This window comes from Acartia tonsa, chromosome 12, assembly GCF_053477335.1.
Source record: "Acartia tonsa isolate MP-2025a chromosome 12, ASM5347733v1, whole genome shotgun sequence".
NCBI lineage: Eukaryota > Metazoa > Arthropoda > Copepoda > Calanoida > Acartiidae > Acartia > Acartia tonsa.
In genome coordinates, this window is record NC_137271.1 from 20,652,815 (window position 1) to 20,664,405 (window position 11,591).

Here is an 11,591-nt window from a genome sequence, read left to right on the forward strand (position 1 = left end):
GCCCGTCTGTCTGTCTGAAGCTTAAGATCTCAGTAACCACCGAACCGATTGGGCTCTACTCTTCTGGTCCTGGGATTGTTATAAAATATTGTCTTGGGGGGTGGGACACCCCCAACCCCCCCAAAAAATGAAAAGTAAACCCCCCCCCCCCAAAACAAAAAACAAGAAATTATAATAATAAAATTGATATTTTATTAATTGGATATTGCATCAGATTTTTATGTACCCTAAAATAATGACTGGCTAAAATAATGATACCCTTATTTACCCCATTCACACCATCCCATCTCCCCTCCTACTGGATGATTAAACTGACCAATAAATGAGGTTCATATTAGCAACCAAAATTGACAACAATTATTACCCAATTTATCCAAGCATTCTATTGGATATTAATAATTAACTAATAATAACAAGGATGACAACATTCATAAGTAGCGAAGCACAAAAGTTCGTGGAAGGGACTGACCGTCGTTGGTGTTTTCCCCCAGGAAATGTAAAAAATATAAAAATAGCCAAAAACCTACAAAATGCAGTCTGACCGTCATTGTTGTTTTCTTCAAACGACGGGAAATTTAAATTTGATATCTATAACTGAAAAAATTTTGAAAATCGGATCATAAACGCCAAAGATATGGGAAAAAATGTGGAAAATTAAAAAATAGCCTAAAACCTGCTAAAAAAATGTCCGACCGTCATTAATGTTTAATAGTTAATTGTGCTTCGCTACTAATAAACTTATCCTTGATACATAATCTGCAAAACTGTACAATAGTGGGTTGCAAATGGGTTTAAACAAAATAGTTAGGAATTAATTTCTTTTCTAAATTAATTAAGCACTCATCACTGCATTATTTTCTCATTAAATATAAAAGATTTATAAGTTGACAAACAGAAGAAATTAGCTCAGTTGTGTTTTATATCTCAATCATAAAGGAACTTATATAGAGGTATGTATGTTTGGGAAAAAAGTGTTTGATTAATTTAAATAGTAGGGATTAAAATATATAAAAGTTCAAAATGTTTAAAATGTGAGAAAAAAATAGTTTAATAATTTTAAAAACTTTCAAAATCTTGCCTTTTTTTGCTAAATTTAATAACAAAATATGCAGCTAATTAAAAAGATAGAGTTAGGCTTAGATAAAACCAGGGTAAATTATACAATTTCATTTTACATATAAGAAAAGATGGGTAGAGGTTAGTTGTAAGGTTTTTAAATGTTGACTAATATTTAGATGAGGATATTAGAACTGTTCACCATAATACTTGGATTTGGAAATCTAAATGCAGTTGTTGAGGTTTACAGACCATCGCCATCAAGGATAGTTAGAAGAGGTGCTACTTTTGTTTTAAATCACACTTAATAAAGATTTTTCATTATAATTCAGTGATATATTTTACTTTTTATAGTTTTACTACTAACAACATTTGTATATAAAACCACATTTCTAAAACATTTGCATTTGCTTATTAATTCTAAATTCTAAATATTGAAAACAAAAAAAATAAAGTAAAAAAAATGTATTTGTACAATAATACGTATAATCCATACTACCTGGCCCAATTGGCGGAGACCCTTTTTTCTGATAACAAATTGCTCTCTATATTTCCAACTCTATTAGATCATTTCAAAGACCCAACACAAAATCATTAAATGTCTTCTCTATTCTTTTACTTTAATTGAAGAAATTTATTTACAGCAATCTGCTAGATAAGTTTGATTGATCTTGTTATCTTTTTTCTAGGTTGGGATTTTACCATGGCTAGAAATCCACCACAGACCACTGATGATTGTGCACATTATTTCTATGCCTGCACTGACTGGCAACAACCAGGTATTTAATTGTTATTTTTCGCAATGATTGTACATTTTTATATTGTAGAAAACTGGATATAACACTATGCTGAGAACTAGTTCTAATCCACTGGATATTAATCGGTTTCAAATGTATTTAAGAATAGTTATTTCTTTCATCGTATTATAAACGGCTTTCTGTGGATATAGAATGTACAATTATAAGATTAAAACATTTTTATATTCGTAGAAAGCTGGATATAATACGATGCTAGACATAGTTTTTTCGTATGGATGAGAACCAGTTCCTATCCACCGGATTCGAATGAATACGAGAATAGTTATTTCTCGTATCGTATTATAAACGGCTTTCCACGGATATAGAATGTACAATTATAAGATTAAAACTAGTTTTTTTAGCCCCGTGGTGCCGAAGGCACCGGCTAAAAAAACTAGTTTTAATCTTATGATTGTACATTTCTATATTCGTAGAAAACTGGATATAATACGATGCTAGACATAGTTTTTTCGTATTCATGAGAACCGGTTCCTATCCACCGGATTCAAATGAATACGAGAAAAATCATTCTATACTTTCCATCTCAAAGCTTCTTAAACTGGCTAGGGGATAAACAAATATCATCAAAACATCTTTCATTTATTCATTTTCCCAAATAAATGATGAAAATTTTAAGGATCCCCAGATGGTTGGCGGCATGGATTTTGTTTATGTCCTAACCAATTTGAGGAAATTGTTAGAGAAAATCTACACACATCTACAATGTTAATAAATAATAATAAGGATTTTCAAGAAGGAAAGTATTAAAGTAACTGTAGTGTGTGTGCTAATGTTAATGATTATACACAGTGCAAATGAAGGTGCTTAAACTTTTGTGTCAGAACCTAAATTGGGACATAGTGCATTTCATTACCCTAGGTTAGGTAACTTCATTTCACTTTTCATTAAAATCTAAAATGCAGCGGTTTTTCAGAAAATTAAATTTGAAATTTCAGGTTCAATTTTCACCCACTAGGAGTTACCGCATAATCATGACAAGAAAAGCAAAGATTATTTATTTACAATTTTGAACAACTTTGCTTTTATTAGTTTCTTCATAAAACCACTCCTGAAGTGAGTTAATTAATGGCCATTTTTATCAATTGCTTTGCTAAGGTCACGGAAATTCAGCCTTAAATAAATCATATATAGAGAGGTTTTATGACTGACTTTATAAAAGCAAAGTTGTTCAAAATTTTAAATAAATAATCTTTGCTTTTCTTGTCATGATTATGCAGTAACTCCTAGTGGGTGAAAATTGAACTTGAAATTTTTAAATCTAATTTTCTCAAAAACCACTCCATTTTAGATTTTATTGAAAAGTGAAATTAAGTTACCTAACCTAGGGTAATGAAATGCACTATGTCCCAATTTAGGTTCTGACACTAAATTCAAAGCACCTTCGAAGGCACTGTGTATATTTAATGGTCTAAAAGTTGATAGAGCTTATAAAGAAATGGTATTTAACAGAAAATATCATATTTTTTTAAATCTAATTTTATTTTCAGGATGGCCAGGAAATAGAGTCATTTGTGAGAAACTGTTTGGTTACTGTGATCAGGAATAGTTTTAAAAAATACATGAATTAAAATATCTTTTTTTAGAATAAACTTTTATAAATTTTAAATATTAATATTATATTATTTCAATTAAGTTTAATCTTATTAAGTTGTATTAATTAAACAAACTATTATTGAAGTATTTAAAAGATGGTGCAGCAGATTTTAAACCCTTCTTGGTTTTGAATAAAAGTAAGTACATTTTCCTGAAATATTAGAAAATAAATCATTATCAAAGTGATTACCTTTTACTATTAAATAACAGAGAAATTTAGAAACATGTATATAAGAAATGAAAAATAATGGATCTACTGCAGTTCACGGTAAAATATTGCTGGTAACGAATATTGCCAAAAATCTATGAATTTAAACTGAAGATAAAACGCGTAAAATAGGCCTTTTTCGCGCATTTCTCTGCACTGAGAGATAATTATGCATTATTGATTTATGACTATTCCAGATTATTTGTTGGCCTTCTTATGCCGCTTAAAACAGTGTGCGGGCATGATCTGTACGTTCAGCCGTTTGGCAGCTAGCAGCCTTTAAAATTCATAGATTTTTGGCAATATTCGTTACCAGCAATATTTTACCGTGAACTGCGTTAGATCCAAAATAATTTACAAATGAAAGATACATATTTAGATTCAACATTCACACAATCTATCCCATCAAAATCAGGTAATATACCAATATATTTAACTTAATTCATGGATTTAAAAAAAATTATGCATGCTATTTACATTAAACTGATTTTATTACCATATACTAAATGTAAAAAGTTCTCATTTGTTTAAAAAGGTAGTTAGACAATTTACCAAGCCTGAACTATAGTTTTGTTATATATATTTTTAGTGAAATGTGAAGATGGATGGATTTCTAGATCTGAAACAGGTAAATTTGTAAAATATGCAATTTGCACAGAAATGTATAAGACTAATAAAGGTCAATTACATCTTGGAAGCCTTATTTGTTGTCATAGTAATGTTTGTTAAAAATTTCAAAATTAATAGAACTGTTTCTAGGATCATGTTATAAGCTTTTGGAAAACAGAACAAACTGGCAGGACGCAAAAAGCAACTGTGAATCTGAAAATGCTACAATAATTTCAATCCGCTCAAGCAAGGAAAATGATTTCATTAAAGGTTAGTGAATTTAATTTAGTAACATCCAAAGGAAAATATAAAACTTTTAAAGGGAAAAAAAGATATTGTATGATTTTTTTTGTATATTTAGATCTTCTGACGGACAGTAATGAAAAACTTGGATTCTGGCTTGGGGGTAGTGATATAGAGGAAGAAGGAACCTGGGTATGGGCAGATCAATCTCCAGGTAAATCTAGACTATCTATTTTGTTTTAGAAATAGATAACACAAATTTTACAAGTTATAGCTTTCACAAAAAAAAAACATAATTTGATGTTTAGTGACCTATACTGATTGGCAAATTGGACAACCAAATAACCGCAAAGACAATCAAGACTGCATGGTAAAGTATAATTTCAATTTAGATTAAGGCTAATAATCAAAAACAATGTTAATACATTTAGTTTAAAATGCTAAAAGTAAAGTACTCATAATTTAACTTATACACCGCCATGTTTTTGGCTGGGATCCTTTAGGTGACACACAGAAAACTGTCCCGAATTTGTATTAATTTTGAGGAACAAGACTCCAGTGACGTCATATTTTTCTTTCCCGAAAAAGGGAAGGGGGGAAGAAAATCTCTTCAAAAGAGATGGGGAAAACCCCCTTTTCTCCCATCTCTTTTTTCTTCCCCCTTCCCTTTTTTTCTTTCCCCCTTCCCTTTTTCGGGAAAGAAAAATATGACGTAACTGGAGTCTTGTAACTCAAAATTAATACAAATTCGGGACAGTTTTCTGTGTGTCCTTTAGGTAGATGAGTTTAGCTTTGAGGTTTAGAACAAAAATACAAAGTCTCCAGGGGGGGGGGGGGGGGGGTTCGGATCTAAAACTGTAGTTAGACAAAACATAAAATTTTGATTTTGATATACTTAAGGCAATGTGGCATGCAAGTTTAAAATGGGTTGATGAAGCTTGCACGGATTGGAAGAATCTTCCCACAGTATGCAAAAAAGCAGGTTATTGTCATGTTTACAAAATTTTATCTATATACATAACTTTTTTGTTTTTAAAGCTAAAGACCTCAAATTTAGGGTATTGTAGTCTTTTAGCAATTAAAGTTGTGTATTTCTTGCAGGCTTCCTTTAATGTGACAAAAGCTTAGGGCTACTCCATTAACACAATTCATAGAATGGAGAAGCTAAATATCTTTGTAACTACTTGTAAAATTAGTTCTGCATTGTAGGAGAACTTTTTAATAAAGTTAATTTAACATTCATTAATTTTTTCTACAGGTGAAATAATCACATCAAATATCTTTTCTTCCCCAACTACCTCATCAAGTAATTATAGTTTTTTTTTAATTATGATCATTTTAATTTTTATACTTAACCTAATATGCATGATGCTTTTTTATAAGAAATAGAAAATTTCGTAATAATTTAATAAAATAAATGTAATTATATGTTATCTGATTTTAAAATTTCAGATAGATGTGCAAATGGATGGACTGAATTTCCTGCAACAGGTAAATTTACTGTTTTAATGAAGTGCTTCTTTAATTTAGATTATTGTTGTAGACAATTTGGTGTTAACAAATAAGAATAAAATATAAGGGTAATTTTCTCTGAGGCAAAAATTGCAAATTTCTTAGCCAATTTCTGCTAATTAAATAGTAGAAAACTAAATAGGCAAGACAAAATCATAGATTTTTAAGCAATTTAATTTAGCCTATAAAATAAAGAAATTATCTATATATTTTCTCTGCCCTCTTGTGTTGCTTAACCCTTACAGATCGGGGGGGGGGGGGGGCTCAAAGAGCCCCCCCCTCTAGTTTTTTCAATCTCATTTTTTTTGTAGGTAAGATGGAGAGCTGTAACTTCATGACTTTTTAAGTTTAGTAATTATACGTCGGCAAGAGTTGATTTTATTAGGATATCTGGTCTGTGTCGGTCGTGGTGTCCGGTCAAAGTCGGTTGGGTAGCAAAAAAAATTAGAAAAAATTCTAAATAAATCTTAATTTCTACATTATGACTTTTGTGTATAAGGTAGAAACCTAAATTTTTTTTTGTGAATACTTAGATATCAATGACCATCTGAGAAAAGTGGTGTTATGACCGTTTGACCGCTCCCTGACCGACTTTATGACCGATTTTTGTCCGGCTTTTACTACAGACAATATCATGAATATCGTGGCTTCTATTACAGCTAGAGACCTATAATTTTTTTTGGTAAATCCTTGAGCAATAATAAACAGATATAAATATTAATTTGCGCCGCCAACCGCCGTTTTACCGCCGTAACCGCCGAAAATGGCGGTTTCCGTTATTTGCCGTTTTTCGGCGATGATCAGAAAAAGTAATTTTTTTGTTATGAAAAATAAAAGTTCGTCCTAAAATTTGGTCATCCTAGCTGCAAAATTGGCCGCTCTACAGCTGTTTTAAAATTCAGCGGCTGGCCGCTAAAAAGCGGCTAAGGAGCGGTCTGACTGCTATGACTAGAAAAAGTAATTTTCTCTAAAAATACACATGAACCACCAGAAAAAAATTTTACGTCTTTATCTGTACCAGGAGCCGAGATAGAGGGGGGGGGGCTCTTTGAGCCCCCCCCCCCCCCCCCCGATCTATTAAGGTGGGAATTGGGGCCCGATCTGTAAGGGTTAATTTAAATTTTATTTTTTCTTAATAAAAGATTAATTTAAATATTCCTATTGTTATTTTGTAAAACTAGGTGATTTCATGAAAATCACCTAAATCATGAAGGTTTTCATGACATTGTACTCTTACATTTTGAATATTTTTCTTTAAATGTTTGACATTCCTTTAGCCTAGTTCACAAAAGACATATGTCGACCTAAAGAAGCTATAGGTTGACTAATTTTATAAAGACATTTGTTAGTTGTACTTGTTTAGGTTGACCTACAGAATAAATCTGTAGACCTCTAAAAGTTGTTTGTGATCTAGACATTTGAATATTTTTAGAACATTTTGCATTTTACTAAGTTTTGAAGATTTCAACTATAATGTGCTTAGGAGCTTGTTACAAAGTACTGTCAGATAAAGTAAATTGGAATACATCCAAATCAAATTGTGAATCTGAAGAAGCTGAACTTACCTCCATACGCTCAATTCAAGAATGGGCATTTGTGAAAGGTAAGGGATTAACCAGGTTATTCAAATTCTTATAATAAAAAGTCGCATAAAAAATACAAATTTTCATTATTTATCTTTTTTACAATAAAATTTTCTCTGTCACAGTAAAATCTTTGAATACAAATAATTTATGGCATAACAATCAACTGCTTCATCTATACCTAACAATTACATTATTATTTAGAATTTCTCACACAAAATGGTTATACAAGAGGCATTTGGATAGGTGGAACAGATGAAATTGTTGAAGGGTCCTGGGAGTGGTCAGATGGATCTTCAGGTATGAATTGTGTTACATTAATGAGTTTTTAAGGGGCAAGCTTATTGATTAAACAAAATTACAACCTTCAAAGTTGTTAATAAACATCTTATTTAGATACTTTTGTAGATCAGGCTATTTGTAAACTTAAAAACTCATATTTTAGTTCCAAAGAGTATCCTTGATTGGAAAAGTGGTCAACCAAATGGTGATGGTGACTGTCTTAGGGTATTATTTATTCATTGTTTAGATTCAATATTATATTTTAATATATATTTTGTTCTCCATGGAGTTCACCAAATGGGGGCAAATATTACTATTCAAAAGTTTAAAAATCTATAAACTTTGAATTATTATTTAATCAAAGGGTTTAATTGTGACTTGTTTATAGATTTGCCTTTAAGAATTTTGCATATCTTATTGCATTATACATTAATTAGATTTAACTTCTAGGCTGGTGACCAGCCAATATCTATGTGGGATGGAGACTGTGATGATAAATATTCTCCCCTATGTAAAATACCAGGTAACACCAGATTCACCATTAATCTTCTGACCTGTAATTGGTTAATAATACCTACTTTCTGTATACCATAAAAGGGCTGTCATAAAAATTTGTTTTTTTTTCAATTAAAGGTATATCAACAACTACAACTTCAACAACAACCTCTACTACAACTACTACCACAACAACAACTACTACTACAACCGAAACTACTACAGCATCTACAACAACTACTTCCACTACTACTACAACTGAAACTACAACTACTACTTCAACTACTACTACAACCACTGCAACAACTGATACCACAACAAGTATTGCACCAAGAAGGACACAGGCTACAAGGAGAACAGCCACAAAAAGTAAGCAACAGTTAATCATAATCATTAAAATGAAAAAACCCTATAAATATGCATCAGATATCTTTTATATATTGTTGAAAAATATACAAATGTGTATTTAAATTAAGGTAGATGCAAAGATGAATGGACAGAAGATAAAGTTACAGGTAATTGCTTCTTATCAATACTTCATTTATGAATATACAAATAGATTTTTTACAAAATAACTTTAAAATTTTCATGCTTGAGATGATTTTTAAAATAATTTTCATTCAGGGTTCTGTTACAAAGTATTGCCTTATGATACTGACTGGTATAATGCCAGAAGAAATTGTGAAGTTCAAGGTGCTGAATTGGCATCCATACACTCACAACAGGATCAAGCCTTTATCTCAGGTTAGTAAGTGATTAGCTAAATCATAAAATTTTCATAACAAATTGTAGCTATGTGAAACCTTACTTAAATTCTTTATTACATTTCTATGTAAGGCTAGGACATGTTTGTCAGTAATTTCTTAGAGTTCTATAAAGTGGAGACAATACAAAGTTACAAATTAGTATTTAATATTATTGAATTTAAAAAAGCTGTACACACAAACTATTCAAGCTAAATAAAAATTATTACAAAATTAGAATAATAATGTCAATGAGTTAGATTATTTTCATATTTGAATAAAAATTTTGATTTATTTATAACTTTTTTTTTAAGAATTGATGTTTGGAAACTTTTATGGCACTGGTCAGGTTTGGTTAGGTGGAAGTTATGATGAAAATGAAGAAGACTGGAAATGGACAGATGGATCTCCAGGTATTTTATTTTAAATTATATTTTTGCTTTTAAGTTAAAAAGATTAAACAAACAAACTCCTTTCTTATCCAAGCCATAAAAAAATTATAAATCTAGCTTGGGAAAAATTGATTGAAGTTGTATATCTACCAATCCTTTGACACAAAAATATGCATTCATATCAGTATTTATCTTAAATTAATAAATTTAATATTACATTCTTCATTACAGTTGAATTTTCCTATTGGGACAGTGGCCTGCCAGATAATCTTAATGGCAATGCAAATTGTATAATGGTAAGAATTTAGAAACAATTACAAAATGTGAATCTTAACAACATAATTCATATTTATACAGTTTAATATCAGTAATAATACAAATAGTATGTTAAATATTTATAAGCAAAAATCATTCCTGTTATTCAGAAATTCCAAAAATGCAAATTAAACCTACTTTTTGCCTAATATTAATGTCTTCTTAACCCCTAGGCCACCTATAGCACCTTGATTGTGACACATTGTGGCAATCCCTACAGAGCTGTCTGTAAGATACAAGGTATTATTAGTTTTATATTTATTTTATTAGCTATCTTGTTCATCTGTCTATACATCACATTAGACAACTATTTCTAAAAGATTATTTTGTTTAGGTTCAATTGGTTACTGAGTTAAGAAAAAGAAAATTCAGAGATTAAATATGAAACTTTTCTTTGTATTACTACAGTGATATCATCCTATTATATAAAGTAATAAGCGTTTTTGGTCTGTCCCGAAGGATCTCGATAACCGCTGAACCGATATTGTTCTTCTTTACAGTGAAGCTTTTTATAGGTCCTGGGAAGGTTTTAAACTATTTTTGGGGTGGGTGTCTTCACCCCCTCCCCCCCCAAATTTTTTTTTCTCTTTTGAAATTCAAATTTAAAATGGAGCGAGGTCGATTTTTCCCTTTCCTAAATTGAGTGCCCCCTTGAAGCTTCTAGGGGCGTAGCCGCTAGTGTACAAATAAACAACATTTGGTATCAAACTTAGATTTGTAATTTTGTTAGAAGAGATTTTGTTTTTTAGTGTATAATTTTGTTATCTTAATTTCTCATAAAGTTTTCAGTATGATACTATAAATTTGCTGGTGAAGGGATATTTAATTGTTTTGGAAATATTGATTTGTTTGATTTTTAATTTTATTGCTATGTATAAATTTTGTTGCTTTTAAATAAATTTTTGTTTTTATTCAATGTTTTGTTTCACTAATATAACTGTAGATAATGAAAAATATTTGAAATAATTTAAAATGAAATATTTGTAAAGATTTGGTGATTTTGGGGGGCAACACATCTTAGTAAAAACAACCACATTAATTGCCCTCTAAATATTCCATATCTATTCAGCTTGTTGGATATACAGGGAGCATTGATCAACTTTAAAGCTTAATAAATCAAAAATGAAAACATAAAAAAAAGTTTTACACCCTGAATGGTACATTGGCGTGTACGAAAACGTTTTTTAGCTTAGATACTACCATGGCCTCATCCTACAAGCATATATCTAACTGCAAGTGGGACGGGCAGCTTCTGAGGTGCGCCAGAATCATTGCTTTTGGTTAATAATGGCAGTGAAATCTTGAATTAAACGATTGCTATGATTTTAGCAGTCAATTTACATACTGTTAGTGTTCAGAGTGTCTGCAAAAAGCTAGAGAACACCAGAGATGGGGTTTTTAAAAATGCCGCGTTTTTTCGACAATTTTTTTAGACATTGATTGATTGAACGAAGACGATGGAATTTCAACACAGAGTATACAACATAAGAATTCAAAATTTTAAAATTATTTTTTTAGCCATTTGTATAATGTCTAATACAACTTAAATCCATTTTCGCTGCATATTTATTAATGCATCTTTTTAGAGCTGTGTTAGACATTATACAAATGGCTAAAATAATAATTCAAAATTTTGAATTCTTAAGTTGTATACTCTGTTAAAAACCTTATTTCATCTTGAAGATCAATGCCCCGTACGATTTTAACAGAGTATTCAACTTGAGAATTTAAAATTTAAAATT

At 30.5% G+C, this 11,591-nt stretch overlaps 1 protein-coding gene across 1 annotated transcript; it reads left to right on the forward strand.

Moving 5' to 3' along the window:
* The first annotated feature begins 897 nt into the window (after positions 1-897).
* LOC145333047 (C-type mannose receptor 2-like) lies at positions 898-10,590 on the forward strand. Its single transcript, XM_080178194.1, has 25 exons — positions 898-950; positions 1,236-1,335; positions 1,746-1,835; positions 3,362-3,412; positions 3,551-3,604; positions 4,055-4,090; positions 4,265-4,303; positions 4,435-4,554; positions 4,646-4,741; positions 4,836-4,897; positions 5,428-5,509; positions 5,786-5,833; positions 5,980-6,018; positions 7,523-7,642; positions 7,827-7,922; positions 8,068-8,129; positions 8,355-8,427; positions 8,538-8,768; positions 8,876-8,914; positions 9,024-9,143; positions 9,457-9,555; positions 9,766-9,830; positions 10,023-10,089; positions 10,184-10,265; positions 10,529-10,590. Exons 2-24 carry the CDS (start codon positions 1,236-1,238, stop codon positions 10,198-10,200), a joined length of 1,806 nt encoding a protein of 601 aa, XP_080034320.1. The 5' UTR covers positions 898-950; the 3' UTR covers positions 10,201-10,265; positions 10,529-10,590.
* The last annotated feature ends 1,001 nt before the right edge of the window (positions 10,591-11,591 follow it).

What these genes read in the sequence shown, in the direction of transcription:
- LOC145333047 (XM_080178194.1), top strand. Translation starts at nt 1,236, where the DNA reads ATGAGGATATTAGAACTGTTCACCATAATACTTGGATTTGGAAATCTA. An exon ending in GACTGAATTTCCTGCAACAG is followed by an intron (nt 6,019 to 7,522) that starts GTAAATTTACTG and finishes TAATGTGCTTAG; the next exon opens with GAGCTTGTTACAAAGTACTG. An exon ending in AAGGAGAACAGCCACAAAAA is followed by an intron (nt 8,769 to 8,875) that starts GTAAGCAACAGT and finishes ATTTAAATTAAG; the next exon opens with GTAGATGCAAAGATGAATGG.